Here is a 27,739-nt window from a genome sequence, read left to right as displayed (position 1 = left end):
ATTTCAAACTCATGATTTTTCTCATAGGACATTTCCTGGTTCTTATTTCTATTTGTTATGAGCAAATATGGGGAGTTCCTGTTATTTAACACAGAACATCCATTTTTTGGAATGTATTTCTCATTCTTGAGAAAGTGCTCCACTTTAGACTGTGTTCTCAGTGTGTTCATATTTCTTTGTGGTTTATATGGATGAATGCTGAGGAAATGTTCCAAAAGGTGGGTTACTGAAAGTCAGAGAAAATCTAGTGAAGAAGTAGCTAGTCACTTGTTAAGACCAACGAGGAGGGGCTGGTGGGTGGTGAAGTGCTGTCACAGGGTTAAGATTCTGTTCTCAGCATCTGCACTGTGACTCACAAAGATCCACAACTTCAGTTGCAACGAGTTCTTGGACCAGGCCCACGAGCTTATATTTACATTCATGTAGGAATAAAACAAACAAACAAAAAAAAACAAAACAACAACAACAAAAAAACCCCAAAAAAACACTTTGAAACATAAAATAAAAATAAATATATTTAAACAGAGAAATTAATGTAGAAAGTATTTTAAAATTTTGTATGTGAATTCTTTCAAAGTACATTTTGTGGTTCATTGATTAAATATGTGAAGCTTGTTTTACTCCCAATATTTTATGAGTCTACATTTGAAAAAAGAAACCTCTCAACTGCTTAGATGGTAGGTGTGTGCCACCATGCTTAGCTGCAAATGTCAACGTTCATATTAACTTAGTGACAGTGTATAGGCATCAATGTATTCTCTGCTTTCACTCCAGTTTCTGTGATAAGTTAAGGCAAATTCCACCAGGAAGACCCCTTGGACCCTATGACTATTTCTGTCCATGACTAAGGCTTCTGCTGTGGCCCCAGATGTGCCATAGCCTTCACTTGTGGGACCTCTCCTCACCTAGCGGTGCTGTGAGGTAAACAAGAACAATTAGCAAAACTTGGAACAACTGGTTAGGCAATGCTTGCAGACACATACTGTTAAGCTGAACACATAGGCTGTTTGATTTCCTTTGCCATATTGTTTGAGAGACACATGTCAAAAGTAGGATTGAAACACTTACATCCTAAGACTAGGAACCCCATGATGAGCAGCCCGATGCCTGCAGGACCGAAGTGAACATTGTTTACTTTTGGAGTAATGGATGGAGTCTCAGTGGATGTTGTAGGATGTTCAGTAGTTGTCCAGAAGCCACAAAGTACCATGATGATTGTCCCTGTGCAGGTCCTCTGAAGGGAATCTGTAACAAGGTTGACAGTGGAAGAAACTACTGCCCACACACAGTCTCACAATTAACAGATTACAAGTGTCACCCATGCCCAGCCGCTTGTGGGGGTTCTGGAAACTCTCATCCTTGGAAAGCAATTGTTTCACCAATTCATCTATCTTCTTAGACCTTCTACTCAGTTTTAAAGCCAATCAGTGATTGTATTATTATAACTAACCTTAAAATTATTACTGGCAGATCTGTTTACTGGATAGTTTATAGTGTTGCCAGTTAGATATTTTATCTAGGTTCAAAAATTCAAAACACTGAAAGATGTGAAACAAAACCCGAAGCTATCCCATAGTAACAATACCTAAGGGACAACCTTCTAGATTCCTTCACTATCAGTTGTCCTTAGTGATACGGCCCATGTTGCCTGTTTTTATGAGACATTGGTATGATCTTATGGTTCATCCTACCTCAAATGGGTTTTGAGATTTTACTTTAAATTGTATGCACTTTTTCATGCCTTGGCACACCTTTAATTCACGTAGTTTATGGTGGGTACATGATTTTACATCACATGGACTATAGTTTCCTTCCTTAGTTACCTGCTGATACTGCTTTCAATAGTAACTGGTAATAACACAGGTGTTAGCATCTCTGTTCAGCCTTTTATATTTAGTGCTTTCCCAAAGATTATCATTAGTGGGATTATCAGATAGGAATAAGGAAACGAACTGAGTTTGCTTTGTGCTTTTCTATAGATATGAGTGTTCCTTTCACTGACAGAGTCCTAGAGTCTGGCACAATGGCTAGCATTTATCTAGTTAAGACTCAGTTCATACTTGGTGAATAGAGGAAATGAAACCTCTGGAGATGTGAACAGACATAATTCAAAGTCTGGTTACCTGTCCTTACAGGGCATTCAATGATGTTCATGCTGCTTTGCATGTCTTACTATTGTCTTTTCTTTGTTTTTTAACCATTACCAGCATATATTGTTTTTTGTTTGTTTGTTTGTTTGGTTGGTTGGTTGGTTTTATTTTATTTATTTATTTATTTATTTATTTATTTTGGTTTTTTCAAGACAGGGTTTCTCTGTATAGCCCGGGCTGTCCTGGAACTCACTTTGTAGACCATGCTGGCCTTGAACTCATAAATCTGCCTGCCTTTGCCTCCCGAGTTTTGGGATTAAAGGAGTGTGCCACCATGCCTGGCACCAGCATATATTTGTAGATGGGCGCCGTGGCTCCTCTAGGATCCAGTAGCAGTAAATGATGGGACAGGACAGTTTGAGTATTCAGTGCTCAGTTCAGCAGGACAACTTCTATTGAAAAGGAGCTTTTCAAATTTACTTGTATTCCAATCACAGCCCCCACCTCCTCTATTCCCCACCTCCTCTATACCCTTTCTAATCCTTTCCCATATTGCCCCTTCTCCTTCTATCTACAAGGAGCCTGAAAAGAGGATTTTGTTTTTACAATAAAATTTTAAATTGTCTTAGAATATTTATACTTGGCTTTTTCTGAAAATGATATTGATTTCTTACCATGTATTGATAGCACTGTTCCTTCATATCTCTTATTAAGCCTTTGGTATTGTTCCATAGTAACTCTATTTCTTAAAGTTATTATGCCTGAGTCAATAGCCAGCAGGTTCTCTGGGTTATTTCCCATTACATATCTGTATCTAAGAGAAATAATAGAAATTAAAGCTGTCTTTCGAGCGAGACTTTGTAAAATTATGTTTGTAAGGTTAGTATACAAAATAATGGGTTTCTTGTGTCTTTTCATATGTGTCTGAAAACACACTTTGTCAAATCCACTTTGTGCTCATTCATTCTCTTTCCCCCCCACCCACCTCATGCTGCCAGTCCTCCGGACTGGCTCCCTTCCTTCCCCCTAACAATTCTTGCTTTCATTCTTTCCCTCTCCCTTCTCATCATCCCATAAGGTTAACATTTTAGTTGGAAAATGCCATTCTTACCTAACATTTTTGAACTTGTTTGTAGCTAGACCTGTTTCACAGTCCGTAGCTAAAAACTCTCCCACTGTGTGATTTGCTTCCATTCTACTGTCTACTACAAATGTCTTTGAACCTGGCTGGAACACACAGCCCTTGACAACATTTAACACAGTCACAGTGACCATAGTTGCTGTGAGTCTGTATTGAGAAATAATTGACTGGTGGAATTCAGCTACATTTCGAACACCAATACTAAGCTGTAGATTCTTCATGGCTTCATAATCTAGGGGCTAGAACACACAGAGATAATTAGTCATACTGTAAGAAAACAGTTTTGAGGACACAGAAATCTTTTGAGAATACTCAAAGTCATTTAATATGTTCTTGTTTCAGTTATGAGGTTGAACACAAATCCATGTGATTACAAAGTCCAGTCTTACTTGCTGGGTACAAAGTTCAAGGTTACATGTAAGTAGTGTAAGGGGGAAAATCAAGTAGTCCCGGATCTTTTGTTAAAAAGGTTAAAGGCTTTTTGTGATATGAGTTCTAATTGCTCACCAAATCACTTAATTGCTTAAATTCAACATATGCGTCAATTAATATATTTTTAGTGCAAAGACAATTTATGTTAGCTAACAACATTTCATGTTTCTGAAAAAATAGCTCTTTTATTACAAAGTATTCGTAAGATATATTAGAGATTTAAGTAGCATTTTACCCGAATTACTATTTAAGTACTCACTTCAGTGTGATGTTTTGAATGGCAATGTTATACATCCATATATATATGGATGTGTGTGTGTGTATATATATATATATATATACACACACCCATATACATATATATATATATATATATATGTGTGTATATATGTATATATATACACCCATATACATATATATGTGTATATATGTATATATATGCATGTATATACATAAAATCCTTATTTTCTTCAATATGTTCTAAAATTATTTTATAGTTTAATCAAGTAGTAAATTTTCTTATAGAAGCTGATATCCAAATCCACTCTTTGTAGAATATACCAGAATGCTGATGTGTTACACATGTGCCAAATTTACCTATTCTGAATTTTTATGAATATTTTAAATACAAATATTCATACACTGAGCTCTCCTTGCCATAGAAAGTTCTGAGATTATATGATTAGTTTTCATTGAAACTTTAAACATCAATTTTAGCACATATGTGTGTTTGTGTGTGTAGATGATATAGATATATGTGTGTATGCATAATCAGTTTTTATATAAAAATCATATTACATAATCACAATAGAGGTATTGATGTATACTATCATATCATGGAGAAGTATCCTAGTTTTTTGGTAGAGATATTAAGAACAGATAAGTTGACTAATTTTTAGAGTAACATAAAATTGAAGGTAAATCGATTCAGAATCAATTCCCCTAGCATCCAATTTTAGATAGTAACAGAAAAAAATAAATTTAATAGATAAGGAAATCTAAGTTTAAATGAGTGTGTCATTTACTACTAATAAAAATTTAAGACAGGTTTCATGCTTTCTGAGGCTCCATCTCTTTGTCTGCAATATAGTTCTGATAGAACTTAATTTGCAAGGGGTGCTAGAAGAGCTGACGGGAAGCATGTAGAAATTGCTCCAAGCAAATGGAAACAGCACTTTCAGTGAATAAAATTTTAAGAGACATGGGAGGCAGAAGACCATACTTCCCTAAGGGCCTGAGTCTATTGGAAATATGCTTCATAAGGTTATTCTGAAAGGCAGACTGCAGCAGGATTAAGGCTAAGTCTAGAGAGACCAGAGTGATGAATCTAGGGGAACCCTGGGTCTACACTAAGAGTCAGAGTCTCCAAGGAATGAACAGGCTCCGCAGGAGGGATGAAAGAAAGTGGTAGATGAAGAGGGATTGTATTGTATTCTGAACGATTCATATTGTGTGCATCACATACAATCGTCAAGAATTGTTAAAGACTTAACCAGGAGGAAAACCTCACTCTCAGCTTCTCATGAGTCAGATTTTCACCTTGCATTGCATAGGACATCTTATTGAATGTAAATGTGGTGAATGATTGATACAGAGGAGAAGCAAAAGAAGCCTTGGCCAGCAGCCACAATGAAATAGGAATAAGGAGGTTATAATTCTATGATTGTCACAGATGAATTCCATAAAAGCACACTGGCAGAATTATAATGATTTAATTTTATCATCCTGGAGGGAAAAATCAACTTTTAATTTATATGATAAATATTTCTAAAGCATCATATTAGCATCTCAATGTTGGCATGGTACATTTAAAAATCTGGTTTTAAAAATATTATTTAATTATTGACTTTGAGGCTGGAGGGATGGTTTAATGGTTTAGAGCACATAATCCTCTTGAAGAAGATGAGAGTTCAGTTCATAGGACAGCACTGCGCAGCTCACAAATGCACATAAATTCAGCTTGAGGGGATCTGATACCTATGGTATATAAGGGTACTAGACTCAAGTGCACATGCAATTGAAAGTGATGAAGCAAATCTTTAAATGTAAACAAAATGTTGACTTTAAAGGTTAATCATACTTTCTTGTTTGAAACCCTCTTATATAAAAATGCTTTCCCCAAACCTGATGTTTGGAAAGAATTGCATTGATAATAAGAGTTTCAAATTTTGAATGCTTGTTATAAACTTGTGCATTCATATTAAAGTCTTTTTACTTTTTATAATTTTAAAGAACAGTAAATTTTGTTATTTCATAAACTCATTTATAAAATGCTAATATGATTTTAACTTGATGTTGTGAAATAGAAAAGACCAGCAAAACAAATGATTTAGGGTAATTATACCATACCTTGACAACCTTCAGAGTTCCTACATTTGTTCTTTCATTCATTTCTATTTCAAACCAATTTCCCTCATTTCCAGAGATAAAGAAAATGATTGCCTTCCAGTTGTCTGAGAATTCTTCATCCAAATCAATGACTCTGATCTGCACTAGCTGGGAGTGAAGTGTGTTTTCTTCAATTGAGATGTCATACTGGAATAAGAGTCAAAGTATCAGCAAAGCATAGGAGAGAGCATGTACCAGATTGTCTCTATCATGTTCATGGTTAACCATTCAGAAACAACATCCCTGCTAATAATTGCATACTTTGTTCAAATCCACTTTTCCCACTGTGAAAGCAATTGAAGACAAAGTGTGTGTCTACTCTGGTGTTGTCGATAGCAAATACAGCAGGTGCATCTGAACACTGAATGAGTTCCTATAAGAACTGGTATGTAAGGAATGTAGAGTCATGGAATCTAATCCTTAAGAAGGACTGCTTACAGATGACTGCTCCAAGTATGGGATGTTGTCATTGACATCCAGGATGCTGATGCTGCACTCGCTCTCTGCATACAAGCCATCTTCTCCACCATCACGGTCTGAGCCTCTCACCACAAGGGAATACTGGCTATATTGCTGAAAAAGACACATTACAGGCAATCATACACTAGATGTAGACACTGGCTCTACAGGTACATAAATCCACCATAGAAGACAAACTAACTGAAGGTGAAAATCCACAGATCTCACATCACTCAGTATGGATTTTGTGGCATCCATTTCCAATGATGCTTATCCAGCATGCTCTCAAAGACGCAACAGTTTTGTTCAAGACTTCATTTCTTATTCATTGTGTGCCCAGAGAGAGGAGAAGGGTATAAAGGGTGAGACAGGCCACAACATTTAAGAGGAGAAAGATATGGTTCATTAAAGATACATGCTATGAGCCATAAGCCACTGAGTATTTACGACAATACAGAGGTGTCTAGTGGAAGGTGGAGAGTGGGGATGGAGTCACTGATGATGTTTCTACTTTGATTCTATTCGGTGGTGACTCCACTTTTAGAAGTTAGTAAAAGCTATGGAAGCATCCTTAGACTTGTGCATAAACATAACAATTCCCATTTATGAATATAACTTCTGTACTTCTCTTCATGGTCCTCAGAATCCTCAGTGATTGTGAAGGGCCTTCACTTCTAACTCCCTTTCTTAGAGAACTTTACTGCTAAAATTATTTTGATGGTAATACATATTTTGGACTATGTAAAATGATCTGAGAGAAAAGGAAAAGGCTAGAGAACCATACCCTTTTTCTAAAGGTATATTTCAAACAAATCAATAAGGAAATTTAAGTAACCTAAAATCATCCACAGACCTGTATAGGTTTAAATGAGACAAAATCCTGCCCTGTGGAGAAGTGGACACGAAGTCCTATCCCTAATCAAGAAGCTATTTGCAAGCAATTCCTGCTGGAAAAGAGAAAACCGCTTTCTCCAGTGTGGTGCCACATATCAGTCACAGTCCAGGGAATGGCACATGTCCAGGAGTACTTACACTAACCAGTCTCCTCTCTCTCTCTGTGTGTGAATGTTTTATTTTAGTAATATTTATTTTACTATTTCTTATTAGTTTGTTTTGATCTTTGATCTCTTTTGAGATAGAGGTAGGAGAGAGGGAGCAGGAGAATGATGTTGGGTTGGAAGGGATTTGAGGAAGATCTGAGAGGAGTTGGAAGAGGTGAAAGAATATGATCAAAATATATTGTTTGTAAAATGTTTTAAATTAATTTTTTAGTATAAATAGGGCTGGTGAGATGGCTTAGCAGTTAAATGCACTTACCATAAATCCGACTTATTGAGACACACCCCCTTGATATAAGGAGACATACAACTCTTAGAACTTGTCCTTTGACTTTCACAAGAATATTCTAGCATGCACAGGACCACACATACAATGTGTGACCACAGTCTTTTAGTTTCTCTTTCTCTTAAGTACCATTACTTTAGAGCCAGTTCCTTTGAATAAAAATCCATGAGAAGATGAAGGATTACCTCTCTGTCTAGAAAGTTATTCATTGTTCTGATTTCTCCAGTTTTCCTGTTGATGATGAACATTGGTGAGTCAGAAGGCTCCTGTCTTATGATCTTGAAGGCTATCATTGAGTTCAAGTTATTTGGCTCATCAGCATCGGTAGCATTGAGTTTCATTACCAGTGTGTCTAGAAATCAAGGGCAGTTGGCAGAATTGGACAATGAACATCATTGCAGTCCTATATGTGCTCTGTGTCCACACAGTGTGCATTTAACTTTCTTCTTTTTGTACAACACCAATATACCAATATAATAGCTCCTTTCTCTACTATTGGTCTAATAAAAAGACCACAGTTAAAGAGGCACCTAGACATTCCAGAAGGGTAAAAGGAAGTCTGTTGTTCTGAATATTTATTTTTCTAACATAACTTGTTTTAAACAAGATGCTTATGATTAAGTAAAATAGCATTTAAACATGAATAATGTTTTTCTCAACTGTTCTATACAACGTTATTTTTAGCCATAAGATCTTGCCCTTACTTTCCACAGTTATAAATGGGAATGGGAATAACACCATATTTATAAAGTTCATTTGAGAATTTAATAGCAAATGAGAATGTCTACTGATGTTTATACTTAATAATGCACTTTACATAAATATTGTTGTTCATCTTGAGCATTTAATAAGTACCATTGTTATTTGGATTGGAATTGACTCTTGGGTAGATGCTGTGTAACTAGGGGCATGTAGGAAATGTTCATTTGACCACACACACTGCCCTGATCTTCTTTTGTAATCTAGTATAGAGTTTTTATGAATGACATTCATGGGCATGCAAAGTTGTTGACATCAATTCATCATCTGGAATGCTGTTCTACTCTTTAAAATTTTTTTTATGACATAATTTTCCAGTCTTACAGGACATCCCACCTCTTTCTCTTTTTGCTTCTTTCCCCTGTGTCATCTTCTTTCCCTCTTCTCTTCCCTTTTAGCTTCACATCTTTTGATCAATTTTCAATAGTATGCACTGTTACCAAGTATTTGGTAATTAAAATTTTAGGTACAGGAAGTCACAGGGCAGCAACTCTATACTGAGACTGTCAGAGGTCTTTCAAAAAAATGCTACAGTGGAATATACTTTTAGTGCCACCAGTTAAAAACATTTGCGAGATATGCATCCTGTATTTATGATGAGCCATATGGAATTACATTTATAACACATTTCCAATGTATAAACCAGTAACTTGAGCAAAGAGAACCATTCCAATTGGCCCTCTGGGGCTATGGGTTCCATGCCCATAATTCACCCCATAATGAGTGTGGGTAAAAATTCAGAGAACTTACATTACATCTGACTGAGTACATAAAGACTTTTTCATGTCAGGAGCTACAGAATAATAAATATTTATAGGACACTTTCAATGTATTGGGCATTGTCATGGAGGAATAATTAGAAATCTGTGAAGAGATGTATGTGATTTTATGCAAATAAGACATCGTTTGTAAAAAGATATGAACTTCATAGATCTCTTTATCTTTAGAGATCCTAGAACCAAACCAGATAAAGAGGGATGAGTACAATTTCTATAGCTAGAATGAAAAGGGGAAGCAAGGATTTCTCAACATTCCTTTGTGGTTAATCAAAATTCTAAGCCCTTGGGCCAGAGTGGGTTCGATGCCCCAGTATAAGGGAATTCCAGGGCAGGAAGATGGGAGTGGGTAGGTGGGTGGGTGAGCACCCTCAGAGATACAGGGGTATTGGGGATGGTATTGGGATTTTTCCTGAAGGTGAGATCTGGAAAGAGGAAAACATTTGAAATATAAATAAAGAAAATATCCAATAAAAACAGATAAAAGCTCTAAGCATCAGAACAGATTATTTGAATTGGATATCATTGAGTGACTTAAAATAGTCAACTTTGTTCTATTTCCAGTTCTTAATGTCTCCCAAGTTTCTACTGGGCATTCTTCACCACATCCACTGTAAGTGTGCTTTGGAAATGAGTGAGAACAGATGATATTTGTTTTTCTGTGTCTTGCTTTGTTTGTGTAGTGGTGATCAAAGTTAAAATGCATTAGCCCTTTTGAGTTCTTCTTCAGCAGAATGGAGTATCAATCTATGATATATTTTGAAATGATGCAAAAGGAGAATATGGAATTCTTCAGGGTTTACTGGTTAATGACCGGGGAATGCTCTTGATTCTTGTTTGGTTCGATACTATGTGTTGTACTGAATAATGCACTCCCATAAAGAGGTCCATTTCTTATGTCTGTATTAAAAATAAATTTAAAGTAATAATTTTGATAACGTATATGAATGGGATTGCCTTTCAAACACATTTGGGTAGGGAGTAAATTCTCATTTCTATGAGCCTGTATGCACTTGGAGATCCTGTTGGGATGTAGTATAAGAATCTACAAGGAGCTAGGGCACGAGGCATGAGTCTCAATCCCACTGTTGCTTTGTAGGTGCTACTGGGATGACACTGCAACTCTTCCCTGAGTTGTTGGTTCTGGATGCTTTCTGCAGTTTCTCCCAGCTGCTGTTTACCTTGCTATAGCTCAGCCCTGTTGGCTAGCAACAGCTATTTAGTCATCAACTCATTGGTTCTTGAATAGTACACATGACTCACTTGCATTAGAATTTTCTTCTATTTGTCCTAGAAATGTAGTCATTGAAAACACAGGAGGGTTGTCGTTTATGTCCATCACTCTGACTCTAAGCTCCAGTGGATTCTCCAAGTCTTGACCTTGTGCATTCAGTGCTCGGCAGTAGATCTAGACAGGAAAGAAAAGATCTGTGACAAGGCATGTGTTTGTAACTTTCTCTAGAATGGAGGCCTTCCCTTGGTACCTCAGGCTTAAGGGAAAACATAGTATCATGATTATTTCCCACTAAAATATTGACACAAGCAACACATACCATCAAGAAGAAAAGGCAAACAAGAGCATAAAATGCAAGTTTTCAAAACAGGTTGGTATGTTAGATAAAAGGAATATTGCATAGTCTATGATTGAAATCAAGATAAAGAGTGTCAGTGAGACTCAGAGGAGCACTTTGAAAAAATAAATGGCATTCTTAAGTGGTGGGGGTAGCTATGTAGCTATTTATTTTACCACTACAGCTTCCATTGTGAAGACACATAATGTGTATTATTTCACAGAGGTCTGAGTGACCACACCAAGTTGTGTCCCAAATTCGACTAATTTGCTGACTTGGTGAACTTGTTGGGAGGCACCCAACAAGTGGGAAGAGGTTAAGAATACAGATTTGGACTAGGAGGCTAATGGTTAAAGTAATTCTAGGGATATAGGCAAGCAGTGCAAATGAAGGCAGCAAAAAGTAAGGGGTATTTAAAGGTAACTTGGAATATGATCCTTTTTCAGGACTGGGAATCAAACCAATGTCTTTTCATGTAGTCAGCAAATGCTTAATCACTGAGTTTCATCCTCGGATTTTTGATGGGATTTTAATAGAAGTGACTACAAGATCTATGGAAAGTTTGTTTTTATTTTATTTTACATTTTTAATGAAAAATGTCAACTATGTGATTAATGGTAATGGAGGCAGTCAATAGATAAGGGGAACATAAGGAAAAAGGTAGGTCAGAGAATAAGGCTCATCCAGAGGTAAGTAACAACCGGGTGGTCGACATGCCAGGGGAGAGCTCTAGGAAAGTAGAAAGCCTATCCTGCTTTTAGACTCAGTGATGAACGTTTCTCAGCCAGAAGAGAGAGTGCTATGTGTATGTATGGGAGTCATCAGGATAGGTGGCTCTGTTTGGGATTAGTTTCTTAAAGAGAGCTGAGGTGGCATGTTAGAAGAGAGGCTACTGAAGTTGTGTGACAGTTTCTAGAAGGGATATCAGAGAGAGACAAGGCCAGGTAAGGATGAGTGAGTTTCTGAAGTCCATTTAGATCCCAGATGAGCCTGAATATAATGAATTATGTTCTCATGGAACAATTGGACTGCAGGAGCTCCAGGTTCATCCCTTGGCAGTGGACTTAAAAGGAGAAAGGTAGGGGAACATATGGGGAAGGGGGGACTGTGACAGAAAGTTCTAATCCAGATACAAATTAAATAAGTTAATTAATGGAAAAAAAGAAAGTATTGATCTCCACTGATTTCTCTCTTTTGAAGATCAAGTAAAAGCTAAAGATTTCTTCCTTCAAACAAATACTCGAATTTGTTATGGAGGTGATATAAACAAAGATTTTTGCTAACGCATAAGGGGAACATTTCTCTATTAATATTTCCTCGTCTATTGGGGTAATGAATTAAGAAAGATCTCAGAAGGCCCAATATTGAGACTCTTGAAATCAAATCTTGTATGGTCTATGATTTTTCCAAGAATAATTTCTATCTGCATATAGATTTTTGACACAAAGTCCACTTACAATGAAAAAGGGGGTGACTTCACGATCAACAATGGATGTTATATTGATTTCACCAGTTTTTTGGTTAATAATGAAGATTCCATAAGGTGGCTGGTCAATTCCCACTCCTGAGATGCGGTATGTCACTGGTTGGTTTGCAGCACAATCTGAATGAATCTGTATAAAGACACAGGTGAAGATGTTACAAGGGTCATTATGTGAACTTCTACATACCAGATGACAACTGTCTTCCCCAAGAACTGTTGAATGTGCTGTCTATGACATCACCTAGGAGTTATTAAAAACAGAGAAACATATTTGGGACAGTAGATACATGGTCAGTGTTGAATTTTTAATGATAAGTAGCAATGTAATAAAATAATTTCATTTCTATGTCTACCAAATAATAATGAAACAGGTGTCACCCTAAGAAGTCTTTATGTACATTATTCATAGATGTCATAATCATTAAACATTGATAGTTTTATTTTACTATTAATTTTGGACTCTATGCTAGCTCTTTGTCTAGAGCTATCCTTTTTAAACAGTTTCATAATGTAGTTATTACATAATGTTGGCCTTTAAATTAAAAGTAACTTTAAAAGAACAAAGTTTCAGAAAAATATTGAAATGGATTTTATAATAACAGGCTATTTGAGCTTCTAATTTTGAAAGTGGGAAGGAGAAGGAAAGCACCCACCTCAGTAGAAGGTGGCGTTCCTTCAAAATAAATAGTTAATGAATGTAAATAAATCTTACAAAGAAGGTGGTGCCATGTGTGTCTGCATGAATGGTTGCTTTTGCATTTCTGTGTGTATCTGTATCTGTGGGTGTGAATGTGTGTGAATGTAGGGAGTAGGTTCCTGAGTTTGTGCTTTTGTGTATGAAAAAGGAAGATGGGGAAAATGAGAGGAACTTGAAGTTATGAATAAGGCAAGCTCTGGATGTTTATAAATACAGGCAAATAGGAATCAATTTCTTGTAGTTTATACAGCATAAAGAGGACATACTCTGGGCACGTTGAATCCTGTAAATCATGGTCTTTTTGGAGGCTTGACTAACAAATGTTCATGTGCATCACTTTTGCTTATGAGATGAATCAACAAGAAGAGCTCTATCCAAGTACCCAACTTTCTTAGTTTATCCTTATAGGAATTTTGGTTTTTGTAATTTGAATGAAGAGGTGCCTTTAGGCCGTAACTTTTCAGTACTATGTGTTCACAAAGCACAGAAAAACAGGACTCTTCCAGAACTGTGTTCTCTCCATTGTGCCGTTCAGACTCATGCTCTGGGTTCTCACTTACTTTGGCAATTGGGTTTCTCTTTGAGTTGTCTTCACCTTCTCGACAGGCTGCAGCAAACTTGATCCATTCTCGTTTCTGCCTTCTGATGGAATGCCACTTGATGGTACCATTTTTGGCGTTATGATCTCTTACCTTAAATAGGTAAAATATTGTGTCTGTTAACTATTACTTATTATTGTCATTTCACTGGAGATTTTGGAGGAGGAGTAATTATGTCAGAAAGAGAAGATAGATGGTTAAGTGGAAAATTAGGAAATCGATAATTTTAGTATTTGCAACTGTCACATTGCAGTGATTTTGTATTTAGAAGAATTGGGGTTTTCTTGAGGACCTGCTCTCATGGCCAAGTCAACTCTCCTTTCGTCGTTCTCTCTCTCTCTCTCTCACTCTCTCTCTCTCACTCTCTCTCTCCCTTCCTCCCCCCATTATCTCTTTCTCCTTTTTCATTTTCTCTTGTTTGTTTATTATGTGATCTGAAACAGGCTTTCTTTATGTAGCCCAGGCTGGCCTCTTATCTACAGTCCTCACACTTCAGCCTTGGGAGTGCTAGGATTACAAGCATGCACTACTGTGTCTAGAACTTTTGTTTATTAGTCTGGAAAAAAATAGGTTTCAAATCTTACCTGGATTTGAAATTCACTGTTAACTTCAAGCACCACCTGTAAAAAGCAGTCACAGTAGGTAACTTTAAGTGTTTTTTGTTTGTTTATTTTTGGTTGTGTTTTGTTCTTTTCTTTTTTTCCCCAGTGGTTGGTTGGTTGGTTATTTATTTATTTATTTATTTATTTATTTATTTATTTTCTTTATATACATTTCAAATGCTATCCTGAAAGTTCCCTATACTGTCCTCCGACCCTGCTCCCCTACCCACCCTCTCCCACTTCTTGGCCCTGGCGTTCCCCTGTACTGGGACATATAAAGTTTGCAATACCAAGGGGCCTCTCTTCCCAGTGATGGCCGACTAGGCCATCTTCTGCTACATATGCAGCTAGAGACACAAGCCCTGGGGGTACTGGTTAGTTCATATTGTTGTTCTACCTATAGGGTTACAGACCCCTTTAGCTCCTTGGGTGCTCTCTCTAGCTTCTCCATTGGGTGCCCTGTGTTCCATCTTATAGATGACTATGAGCATCTACTTCTTTATTTGCCAGGCACTGGCATAGCCTCATACAAGATAGCTATGCCAGGGTCCCTTCATCAAAATCTTGCTGGCATATGCAATAGTGTCTATGTTTGGTGGCTGATTATGGGATGGATCCCCGGGTGGGGTAGTGTCCGGATAGTCCATCCTTTCATCTTATCTCCAAGACAGGGTTCCTCTGTGTAGCCCTGGCTGTCCTGGAACTAGTTCTTTAGACCTGGCTGGCCTCGAACTCCGCAATCCATCTGCCTCTGCCTCCCAAGTGCTGGGATTAACCGCATGAGCCACCACTGCCCGTTAACTTTAAGTGTTTTAAGTCTATATTTCTTAATAAATAAAATCACATAATAAAAATAAACCCAAACAATACTGGTGTGGGGTAGATTAATGGCACTAAATGTTCTTAGGTATTTCTTTTTACATTAAAACATGTGTTATTGAGCAGAATTCTCTGTAAGTTCCAGATTTGAGTGTTGCACATAACTTGTGGTGAAATACCAGGATATATTTAGTTGTTTTAAATCTAAAAATTGCAGTTATTTTTGAAAACACTGATATCCACATGTCGAAGTAATGTGTCTGTATATTTATTTAAGACATGGTAAAATGTATAATTTTTATATAATTATTTTATATTGCACTGAGGGTCAGTTAATTTGAGTGGGCCCTCCCTAGGTTGGCAAATATACTTTCAAATAAGAGGTGTTCAACTTCTATTTGAATTTTTCATAAGAGCAAATCCTGAAATCCATGCTCATAATCAGACTTTAGCATTGATACAAAAAGCTATAGTATACAATTAAAATATGAATATTAATTATTTTAAACATAGTGATTAGCTTTTTAAATCTGGTTTTAGTTTCATCCTTAGGGAAAATATGTACTACAGTTTCCAAGGAAATGTCTTGAAAAACTGTCAAAATGGAAAAGTTAAACAAGCAAAAATGTATTCATGGTCTATGACACTTGTAAAGATTATCAACTTAAAGTGAATTTTGACAATATTTTTATTCATCTGGATCCAATAAAAAATTTGGCTTGAGGGTAGTTTTTATGATGAAAGTGTTCTATATATATAAAATTGTGAGGAAGTGACAATTTGTTGAATATAATATCTTTGTTAACTATTAGGTGCTTTACAAGGATAAAGTAGAACTAACTGGTAAAAGAGAATGTTTCTTCCCCTTCCCCCTTTTTATTGGATATTTATTTTCATTTCAAATGTTATCCCCAATCCTGGTTTCCCTTCTGAAAACCCATTCCCCCATCCCCTCCTCCCACCCCCCCATGCCAACTTACACACACCCTCTTCCTGGCCCTGGAATTCTCCTACACTAGGGCATAGAGCCTTCACAGGACCAAGGGCATCTCCTCTCACTGATGTCCAACTAGGCCATCCTCTGCTACCTATGCAGCTAGAGCCTTGAATACTACCACATATACCCTTTGGTTGGTGGTTTAGTCCCTAGGAACTCTGGGGCTACTAGTTAGTTCATATTGTTATTCATCCTATGGGGCTACAAACCCCTTCAGCTCCTTAGGTCCTTTCTCTGGCTCCTTCATTGGGGACCCTATGCTCAGTCCAATGGATGGCTGTGAGCATCCACTTCTGTATTTGTCAGGCACTGGCAGAGCCTCTAAGGAGAGAGGTATATCGTGTTCCTGTCAGCAAGCAATTGTTGGCATCCACAACAATGTCTGGGTTTGATGATTGTATATGGGATGGATCTCTAGGTGGGGCAGTCTCTGGATGGTCATTCCTTCAGTCTCTGCTCCACATTTTGTCTCTGTAACTCCTTCCATGGGTTCTTTGTTCCCCCTTCTAAGAAGGATAAAAGTATCCACACTTTGGTATTCCTTCTTCTTGAGTTTTATGTGGTTTGTGAATTGTATCTCAGGCATTCCAAGCTTCTGGGCTAATATGCACTTAATAGAGAGAAACTAATATCCATTCAATGGAGAGAAACTTGAAGCAATCCCACTAAAATCAGAGACTAGGCAAGGCTGCCCACTCTCTCCCTACCTATTCAATATAGTACTTGAAGTTCTAGCCGAGCAATTAGACAACAAAAGTAGATCAAAGGGATACAAATTGGAAAGGAAGAAGTCAAAATATCACTATTTGCAGATGATACGATAGTGTACATAAATGATCCTAAAAATTCCACCACAGAACTCCTAAACCTGATAAACAACTTCAGTGAATAGCTGGATATAAAATTAACTCAAACAAATCAGTGGCTTTTCTCTACACAAAGGATAAACATGCTGAGAAAGAAATTAGGGAAACAACACCCTTCACAATAGTCACAAATAATATAAAATACCTTGGTGTGACTCTAACCAAGTGAAAGACCTGTATGATAAGAACTTCAAGTCTCTGAAGAAAGTAATGGAAGAAGATCTCAGAAGATCGAAAGATCTCCAATGCTCATGTATTGGCAAGATTAATATAAAATGGTCATCTTGCCGAAAGCAATCTACAGATTCAATGCAATCCCCATCAAAATTCCAACTCAATTCTTCACTGAGTTAGAAAGTGCAATTTGCAAATTCATCTGGAATAACAAAAAACCTAGGATAGCAAAAACTATTCTCAATAATAAAAGAAACTCTGGTGCAATCACCATCCCTGACCTCAAAATGTACTATAGAGCAATAGTGATAAAAACCTGCATGGTACTGGTACAATAACAGACCGTTAGATCAATGGAATAAAACTGAAGATCCAGAGATGAACCCAAACAGCTATGGTCACTTGATCTTTGACAAAGGAGCTAAACCCATCCAGTGGAAAAAATAAAGCATTTCAACAAATGGTGCTGACTCAGAGGAGGTTATCATGTAGAAGAATGCAAATTGATCCATTCTTTTTTTTTCAAATTTATATTAGATATTTTCTTTATTTACACTTCAAGTGCTATCCCAAAAGTCCCCTATACCCTCCTGCCACCTTGCTTCCCTACCCACCCACTCCCACTTCTGGGCCGTAGTGTTCCCCTGTACTGGGGCATATAAAGTTTGCAAGACCAAGGGGCCTCTCTTTCCATTGATGGCCGACTAGGCCGTCTTCTGCTACATATATAGCTAGAGACACAAGCTCTGGGGGTACTGGTTAGTTCATATTGTTGTTCCACCTATAGGGTTGCAGACCCCTTCAGCTACTTGGGTACTTTCTCTAACTCCTCCATTTGGGGCCCTGTGTTCCATCCAATAGATGACTATGAGCATCCACTGATTTGTTTGCATTAATTTTATATCCAGTTACTTCACTGAAGCTGTTTATCAGGTTAGGAGTTCTCTGTTGGAATTTTTAGGATCACTTATATATACTATCATATCATCTGCAAATAGTGATATCTTGACTTCTTCCTTTCCAATTTGTATCCCCTTGACCTCCCTTTGTTGTCTAATTGCTCTGGCTATGACTTTAAGTACTATATTGAATAGATAGGGAGAAAGTGTACAGCCTTGTTTAGTCCCTGATTTTAGTGGAATTGCTTCAAGATTCTCTCCATTTAGTTTGATATTGGCTACTGGATTGCTGTATATTGCTTTTATTATGTTTAGATATGGGCCTTGAATTCCTGATCTTTCCAAGACTTTTATCATGAATGGGTGTTGGATTTTGTGAAGTGCTTTCTCAGCATCTAATGAGATGATCATGTAGTTTTTGTCGTTGAGTTTGTTTATATAATGGATACGTTGATGGATTTCTGTATATTCATCTATCCCTGCATCCCTGGAATGAAGCCTACTTGATCATGATGGATGATTGTTTTGATGTGTTCTTGGATTCAGTTAGTGAGAATTTTATTGAGTATTTTTGCATTGATATTCACAAGGGAAATTTGTCTGAAGGTCTCTGTCTTTGTTGGGACTTTATGTGATTTAAGTATCAGAATAATTGTGGCTTCATAGAATGAATTGGGTAGAGAACCTTCTGTTTCTATTTTGTGGAATAGTTTGAGGAGAATTGGAATTATGTCTTCTTTGAAGATCTGATAGAACCCTGCACTTATCCCATTTGGTCCTGGGCTTTTTTTGGGGGGCATGGGGGAGACTATTAATGAGTGCTTCTTTTTTTAGGGGATATTGGACTGTTTAGGTCATTAACCTGATCCTGACTTAATTTTGGTAACTGGTATCTGTCTAGAAATTTGTTCATTTCATCCTGGCTTTCCAGTTTTGTTGAGTATAGCTTTTTGTAGTAGGATCTGATGGTGTTTTGGATTTCCTCAGGTTCTGTTGTTATGTCTCCCTTTTTATTTCTGATTTTGTTAATTAGGATGCTATCCCTTTCCCCTCTAGTGAGTCTGGCTAAGGGCTTATCTTCTTGTTGATTTTCTCAAGGAACCAGGTCCTGGTTTGGTTGTTTCTTTGTTTAGTTCTTTTCACTTCCACTTGATTGATTTCAGCTATGTGTTTGATTATTTCCTGCCTACTACTCCTTCTGGGTGAATTTGCTTATTTTTGTTCTAGTGCTTTCAGATTTGCTGTCAAGCTGCTAGTTTCTTTTTGGAGGCACTCAGAGCTATGGGTTTTCCTCTTAGGACTGCTTTCATTGTATCCCATAAGTTGGGGTATATTTATGTTGTTATTGAAGATCAGCCTTAGTCCGTTGTGATCTGATAGGATGCATGGGACAATTTCAATATTTTAGTATTTGTTGAGGCCTGTTTTGTGACCAATTATATTGTCAATTTTGGATAAGGTACCATGACGTGCTGAGAACAAGGTATATCATTTTTGTTTTAGGATAAAATGTACTGTAGATATCTGTTAAATCCATTTGTTTCATAACTTCTGTTAGTTTCACTGTGTCTCTGTTTAGTTTTTGTTTCCAGGATTTGTCCACAGATGAAAGTAGGACGTTGAAGTCTCCCACTATTATTGTGTGAGGTGCAATGTGTGCTTTGAGCTTTACTAAAGTTCCTTTAATGAATGTGGCTGCCCTGGCTGCCCTTGCATTTGGAGCATAGATATTCAGGATTGAGAGTTCATCTTGGAAGATTTTACCTTTAATGAGTATGAACTGCCCCTCCTTGTCTTTTTTGATAACTTTGGGTTGGAAGTTGATTTTAGTCATTATTAGAATGGCTACTCCAGCTTGTTTCTTTGGACCGTTTGCTTGGAAAATTGTTTTCCAGCCTTTCACTCTGAGGTAGTGTCTGTCTTTTTCCCTGAGATGGGTTTCCTGTAAGCAGAAAAATGTTGGGTCCTTTTTGTGTAGCAAGTGTGTTAGTCTGTCTTTTCATTGGGGAATTAATTCCATTGATATTAAGAGATATTAAGGAAAAGTAATTGTTCCTCACTGTTATTTTTGTTGTTAGAGTTGGGATTCTGTTCTTGTGGCCGTCTTCTTTTAGGTTTGTTGAAGGACTACTTTCTTGCTTTTTCTAGGGCATAATTTCTGTCCTTGTATTGGTCTTTTCCTGTTATTTCCTTTGAATGGCTGGATTTGTGGAAAGATATTATGTATATTTGGTTTTGTCATGGAATACTTTGATTTCGCCATCTATGGTAATTGAGAGTTTAGCTGGGTATAGTAGCCTGGGCTGGCATTTGTGTTCTTTTAGGGTCTGTATAACATCTGTCAGAATCGTCTACCTTTCATAGTCTCTGGTGAGAAATCTGGTGTAATTCTAATAGGCCTGCCTTTACATGTTACTTGACCTTTTTTCCTTACTGTTTTTAACAACATTCTGTCTTTATTTAGTGCATTTGTTGTTCTGATTATTATATGTCAGGAGGAATTTCTTTTCTGACCCAGTCTATTTGGAGTTCTGAAGGCTTCTTGTATTTCATGGTCATCTCTTTCTTTAGGTTGGGGGAGTTTTCTTCTTTAACTTTTTGAAGATATTTTTTGACCCTTTATGTTGAAAATCTTCATTCTCATCTATACATATTAATCTTAGATTTGGTCTTCTTATTGTGTCCTGAATTTCCTGGATGTTTTGAGTTAGGATTGTTTTGCATTTTGCATTTTTTTTTTGATTGTTGTGTCCATGTTTTCTATTCAGTCTTCTGCACCTAAGATTCTCTCTTCCATTTCTTGTATTCTGTTGCTGATGCTCACATCTATGGTTCCTTATTTCTTTCCTTGGTTTTCTACCTCAGAGTTGTGTCCCTTTGTGATTTCTTTATTGTTTCTACTTCTATTTTTAGATCCTGGATGGTTTTGTTCAATTCCATCACCTGTTGGAAGTGTTTTCCTGTAAGTCTCGAAGGAATATTTTTGCTTCCTCGTAAAGGGCTTCTGTGGGGAACCATTCTGGACTTCCTGGCCAGCCAGATGGAAATCTACTCCAGGCAGTAAACAAGCCCATGTTTGGTGGATGGCCCACCCTTAATCCCTGATTGGCTGAGCAAGCCTGCCTGGTGAGGTGATGTGACCTGTGGTGATTGGTGGGGGTGTGTTTGTGGCTGGAGTGGAGAAAAACACTTGTAACCAGAGAGGATGGGGGATTTTAAGAAAGAAGCTGCCTGAGTAAAACTGTTTTAAGAAGAACTGGTGGTTGCGTCTTTCTTGCTGGTCGAGTTGGACACGACAGGCTTCTAGCTGTTTATCTATGTTTTCTTGTATTTCCTTCTTAAAGTCCGCCATCATCATCATGAGAAGTGACTTTAGATTCATGTCTTGCTTTTCTGGTGTGATGGTGTATCCAGGATTTGCTATGGTGGTCGAGTTTGGTTCTGATGATGCCAAGTAACCTTGGTTTCTGTTGCGTCTGTTCTCAAGCTTGCCTCCTGCCATCTTATTATGTCAAATGTTTGCTGCCCTCAATATATCATATTGGAGCCTGTCCTTCCTATTATCCCAGCTTATTCAGGACTCCTCAGAGTCTACCTTGCTTTGTGATCCTTTGATTGTGGGCTCCTGTGAATTTGAGATTCTGTGTGTATCAGAGTTCTTGGCAGTCAAGGTTTCTCTGAGACCCTGAAATCCTGGTGTGATCAAGCTCCTGTTATCCTGGGATCCTGTTATCCTAAGATCCCGGGGATGTTACAGTGCCTGGAAGTGGTGTCTTTTTTGAGGATCATGGAGCTGTCTGGTCTGTTTGAAACCAAGGTAAACAAGTACCAATCAGAAGAAACCCGAGCCTCTGGTCAGACAGGCCTCCAGTGTCCTTGTTCCTGCTGTCACGGGACCATCACAATTGGTTTGGAACAGATGTTGTGTTGCACTGATCCTAAGATCACGTGGAGAGTCCACTGGGGACTGTGGGGGTGTCTATTGATTCTGTGCCAAAGGTGACCCAGTACTGGCACTGACCAGAAGGAACTTGCGCCCCTCAAATTGATCCATTTTTATCTCCTTGTACAAATCTCAAGTCCAACTGGATCAAGGACCTCCACATAAAACCAGAGACACTGAAACTTATAGAGGAGACAGTGGGGAAAAGCCTTGAACATATGGGCACGGGGAAAATTTTCTGAACAGAACACCAGTGGCTTGTGCTGTAAAATCAAGAATCGACAAATGGAACCTCAATTTTGCAAAGATTCTTTAAGGCAAAGGTCACTCTCAATAAGACAAAATGGCAACCAACAAGTTGGGAAAAGATCTTTACCAATTCTAAATCTGATAGAGGGCTAATATCCAATACATACAAAGAACTCAAGAAGTTAGACTTCAGTGAAACAACTAACTACATTTAAAAAATGGGGTACAGTGCCAAACAAAGAATTCGCAACTGAGGAATACCCAAAGGCTGAGAAGCACCTAAGAGAATGTTTCTTTATAAAACTAATAACACCACCCCACACCAAAGAAACAGCAAAACAAAACACCCTTGTTTTATATTTCTTTTAGATTCATCTTACAAAGGCTATAATGTTAGAGTTGGCCATACTTCGGTGTGTTCATTTCTCCAATTATTAGCAGTTTGTTCATTTCTTGGACAAACATGTACTACATGGGTCTAAGACATCATGGTAGCTTTAAAGCACAGCTTCTCAACCTTCTCAGTCAAAGGTCATGACCCTTCTGGGGGTCAAACAACCCTTTCACAGGGGTCACATATCAGATACCATGCATATAAAATTATGATTTGTAACAGTAGAAAATTATAGATATGAAGTAACATGAAATGATCTTATGCTTGTTGGTCTGCACAACATAAAGGAACTGTATTAAAAAGTTACAGCATTAGGAAGCTTGAGACCCTGAACATTCTGCTAAGCTTTGGTTGAAATTTCAGGTGATGCAACACTCTATCACAAAATGTTGGGATAAGGCAACATGACTATTTCCACACTGACTTCCTTGGTAGCATATATTTTTGGAGTATGCATGGGAAAAGAAACTTGAGCTATCCTGAATTTCCCTTTTGGTTTTACTGTTCTGAGCCATGAGACACTGTGAAGCAGTCTTGTATTGGATGAGAAAGCTGTGAGTTACAATGGTTAATCCGACATGGGGCTTGCCTTCAAATAGCTTAGAGTTAAAGTGTTTCTAAAGCAGCAACCAGCTGTTAATTTGTAGGAATATGATTCTAATTAGAGAAGTATAAAGGACTGTACTCATACTCACAGAGCAATTAAGAGCATGGATCACCAGCCACTGGCATGAGAAAAGTTGGACCTAAGACCATTACAAGAGTTTGCACACCAAGCATAACTACTACAAGTGGCATGACCTAGCACCCTGGAGGGTGTTAACTCGGCTGAAGAAGCAGAAGAAATTTACCCACAATGCCCAGCAGACCAAGCTTCCTCCCTGTACACTAGGCAATATCTTTTAAGGAGCCAGGATTTTCAGCAACAGAGTCCTTGTTGAATTCAGAATAGAGAGGTATCAGAAAGTGCTGTGGACTGTCCTCAGTTGGTTCCTCAAATCATGGAAGAATCAGGGTCCCAATACTCAGGTGGGCAAGGAGTCAGAAAAAAATGACAAACAGACACAAACATCAGAGGTAGTGCTGTATCTGAATGTAATTTGTCAAAGTGAGTTTCAGACTTATATTACAGAAGAAAACAAAGAAGTTAGGTGACACATCAGGCAAGGTTCATTGAAGTTATCTGACACAAAACAGAGAAATGCATACATAAAGACTAACAGGAACCAGGCAGTGGTTACAACTGAGATAAAAGGCGGCCCTTTCTAAAGTCAGCCATTCTAGGAGCCAGGTGAGAATTTCACACCCTAGTCACAATTAATGCTATTCCTCTGAGCCTGTGAAAGCTTGCACTAGGGGTTCTTCTCTTGCTAACCTTTTCATGAATAATGCAACACTCTAGTTCCTCCTTATACCCAACCCTCCTTCTTCCTAGACCATTGTAAATCCTGCATATGGGAGTAACTTGGCTGCTCTATTAAGTATCTGTAGGGAATCTCCATTTGTCAGAAGAACTCACCAACTTTCTTCTAATGTGTAATGTAGTCTGCCATACCTGACTCTAGTGAGGATTCTAAGTATACTTTGTTGAACTAGCCCTGAGATTTCTAGTTCTTATCCAGCAAACTGCAATACCTGATTTCTTACTATCAATACTGGAGGCATTTCATCTGAATGAGTAAAATTCTTATGAAATTTCAAGCCCAGGGTCAGCTCAAGGTCTGCCTAGGATACTGGTGAAGGCCAGGGAGCAGTGTTTAATCTAACTTAGCTATTTGTCAAATCATTCTTTGGTGACACCTAAAATAAAACAATACTGAAGGAAAGCACTTTAAACCCTTCACTATCACAGGATTTATCTGGAGCATCCATGTTACAGGATGCCAAGGCTCCCAGAGACCTGTTTCCATGAAACTTTTTGCCTCAGGACTGTGGCCAAGCTTTTGGACTTGCCACACAGACTTCACTGGAGTAGGTGTGGCAAGAAAGCAAGTGATGTGCATAGGGACAGGGTGTCAGGTTAATCTTGATTCATGTCTACCACATTCATACTTTAGCTTTTCTTGCCATTGAAATTCCTTTTTTTTCACATTGGGACAGGACTACTTTATATAAAATTATTGCCAGGTTTCAATATAAAATATACTGGCATTTTTCAAATATATTCCTAGCATGGATTTTTATTTATTGACTTTTAACAGTGAAGAATATAGAATTCAAATTATTTTCCCTCTTCCAGTTTTCTAAAGACAAATACACTCAGTGAAGCTAGGGATGGAAGACTGGGATTGCAAAATTATCTGCTAAAATCAACAGTGAAAATTGGATCCTCAAGGCCTTCAAAAGTGAAACATTTTACTAAAAAGTTGAATTAACCTGGAAACACACTATTTTAAGTTGTTACACAAATGTTTCTAAAGATGGGCTGGGGAGAAGGCTTGGTGGTGCATTGCTCTTGCAGAGACTGAGTTCAGTTCCTAGCATCCATAATCCTTGATTTGTCAGCACCTGTAACTCCTGCTCCAGGGCACCCACACACCTGAGGCATACACTAACAGACTCACCGATACATACACACAAGTAAAAACAGAAATACAAATAAGGCATCTGAGAAACATGTCTCAGATTCCACAGTAAATATGGTCACAGACATCCCCTTCTTCAACCCCCTGTCTGTCTGTCTGTTTCTCTCACTCTCTTGAGTGCTCCCTCTCTTTTCTTCAAGCCTAGGGAATAAAGTATAAATTTCCAAACACCTCTCCCCTTAGGCAGACAGTTCCATGAGGACTTAGATAAGATGATATATTTTATTGACAAACCATGAAACAAAAAATAGCTGTTTGGAGGAATTTTGTAAAATGTAGTTAATGAGAAATAATTGTATAAACCAAGAAACAAAAAGCTATTCATAAATTCAGTGAAAGTCACACGTAGGTGCTAAAACAGCACAAATGAGTAGAAATGCTACAAGAAGCCTCAAGGAGTCAAATTTATATGAGATTAAAATTGTAAGGTATTTGATTATTTAGCAATACACAGGCTTTCCTGAGGTTAAATAACATGCTGTATAAAAATCATTGTTTTTTTTCATTCCATAGCCCAGGTTGTGACATCAACTGGGCCTGGAAAATCAATTAAAATGCATATGGAGTAGCAGTTATCCATGAAGGGTGGCTAGAACTGAAGCCACCAAGAATCACTTGTTACTAAATGTTACTACTCACCACACCTGCCTTTTATCATTCACTTATGAGAACTGAACCCAGGGCCTGGTGCATGCTGGGAAAGTGTGCCATCATTGAGCAACATCCCAGCCCCTGTTCCCTTGTAATGAACGAACCGAATTCAAACTAACCAGCATACAGTCCATTAAAACCCTAACTTGTGGTAGGAATCCAACATTCCAGTTCTAAAATCAAGCAGGAAAAAACAAAGAAGAGCCACATTCTGGCAAAAGCTGGGGAGGGATTTAACTGGCCCTTGCCCTTCGAGATGACATTCATCCTACTTGGAGAGAGACTATGACTTTAAAACTTTTTGCTGAACATGAGATTAATATCCTGGTGTGGCACATTTATGAACTGTAAGAGAAAATGGGTGGCTTGTAAGGGGGTAACAATAAATCATTGCACTGCATGGTTTGACTAGCAGGTGTACAACTTCTGTGCCACATCCTTACTGAGGACAAGGACAGCAGCAATTATTTACCCTATAATTATGTTCATCCCATCACCTGCTATATTATTTATATAAAATTCTTGTATTTGCAGTTTTTGAAACTATCAATGGAATTTCCTTCAAGCTCTAAACAGCAAAGGGGTTTTGTGTTAGTAAAATGGATTCTGACAACATGCGGTGGTAGGGGAAATTGCTTGGACTGTGAGGTTCATCACAGACAGTTGTAATCCTCATGTCTACCAATCCTTTCCTGGCTTTAAAACACAATGTCAGTCTGTCAATCAAAATACCCAGAGAAGGGGAAATGTTTCAATTGACAATCCAGACACACCAGGAATATCTAGTTGAAAAGATCCAGCCCTGCCAATGAGAATTTGAACAAGCAAACACAGCAACTTTAGGCCTTTCTTAAATTCAATAATTTTCCAGAGTGACCAATCATTGACTAGGATGTCAGACATGGTTTTGTGAGTGGACACTGGCACAGTAATATGATCTGTAGTCTTCAATTAAAGAAACACCTCTTAAAATCGCAGTTCATAAAAACCACCTTGTCATTAGCATAAACTTTTAATGGTTTAGCATAGAAGTCCCTGGAGATCACATTCTCTGAAAAGTCCCAGCTTGGCTATGCTGAGGCCGGGGGGGTAAAGGATGCTTCCAGCAGAATCCACTTACCAGGGAAGTGAGCAGCAGGGCAGCTATCCTGAAGGAGTGCCAGTCCATCGCCGCAGCTGGCTTCTGTTACATCCACGATCAAGGCAGTTTCTTTGCTCTTCTCTGCTCGATTGCTTTCTTCTACTTTGCAGGTGTTTGATTCAATTAATTTCCCAGAAGATGTCCTTGTAGGTTTTGTTTTGTTTTTCCGAGATAGGGTTTATCTGTGTAGCCCTGGCTGTCCTGGAACTCAGTCTGTAGACCAAGCTGGCATTGAACTCAGAAATCTGCCTGGCTCTGCCTCCCAAGTGCTGGAATTAAAGGCGTGCCCCACCACTCCCTGGCTCATTTAGATGTTCTTACATGTAGGCTTTGAGGTGTTTCTGCTTTCCACTGGGAGGAGGAAGGTATGTATAAACAGTCTGGATCCCCACCCTAAAAAGTTGAGCTGATATCAGAGAAATGCTTGACAAGTTCATCATTGCTTCCAATTAAAGCTAAGGGACAAACACTCTGCCCGCTGAAAAGAGGGGGGAGGCACTTGCCTCTCCTCTACTGAAGACTTTTGGGGACAGACAGTCAAAATGGCCAAAGCATAGGGGCTCCTGCTTGTGCTGAAAGTCTTCTCAACTGTTCAGAAGTTCTCAGCTCCCCTCCAGATTAATAAGAGAAGTATATTTGGAGTGTCGGTGTCATTCATAGACTCATGTAGCTTATGTTCG

The 27,739-nt window shown here is 38.1% G+C and overlaps 1 protein-coding gene across 1 annotated transcript in view; it reads right to left on the bottom strand.

The window, feature by feature from the left end:
• The window catches only part of LOC110285125 (desmoglein-1-gamma), a 33,079-nt gene extending 5,993 nt beyond the window's left edge, over window positions 1–27,086 (bottom strand). The window contains exons 1-11 of the mRNA XM_085833722.1: window positions 27,039–27,086; window positions 14,324–14,359; window positions 13,701–13,832; window positions 12,418–12,573; window positions 10,653–10,797; window positions 8,040–8,206; window positions 6,490–6,624; window positions 6,013–6,198; window positions 3,202–3,470; window positions 2,765–2,904; window positions 1,069–1,245 (exon numbers count right to left, since the gene is read on the bottom strand). Coding sequence (XP_085689848.1) covers window positions 1,069–1,245; window positions 2,765–2,904; window positions 3,202–3,470; window positions 6,013–6,198; window positions 6,490–6,624; window positions 8,040–8,206; window positions 10,653–10,797; window positions 12,418–12,573; window positions 13,701–13,832; window positions 14,324–14,359; window positions 27,039–27,086 — 1,591 coding nt within the window. The remainder of the gene's footprint in view (window positions 1–1,068; window positions 1,246–2,764; window positions 2,905–3,201; window positions 3,471–6,012; window positions 6,199–6,489; window positions 6,625–8,039; window positions 8,207–10,652; window positions 10,798–12,417; window positions 12,574–13,700; window positions 13,833–14,323; window positions 14,360–27,038) is intronic.
• Window positions 27,087–27,739: the final 653 nt, after the last annotated feature.

This window comes from Mus caroli, unplaced genomic scaffold (assembly GCF_978045245.1).
Source record: "Mus caroli unplaced genomic scaffold, Mus_caroli_1 scaffold_19, whole genome shotgun sequence".
NCBI lineage: Eukaryota > Metazoa > Chordata > Mammalia > Rodentia > Muridae > Mus > Mus caroli.
Note: the sequence above shows the minus strand (reverse complement) of the source record. Positions and strands in the feature narration are given on the sequence as shown.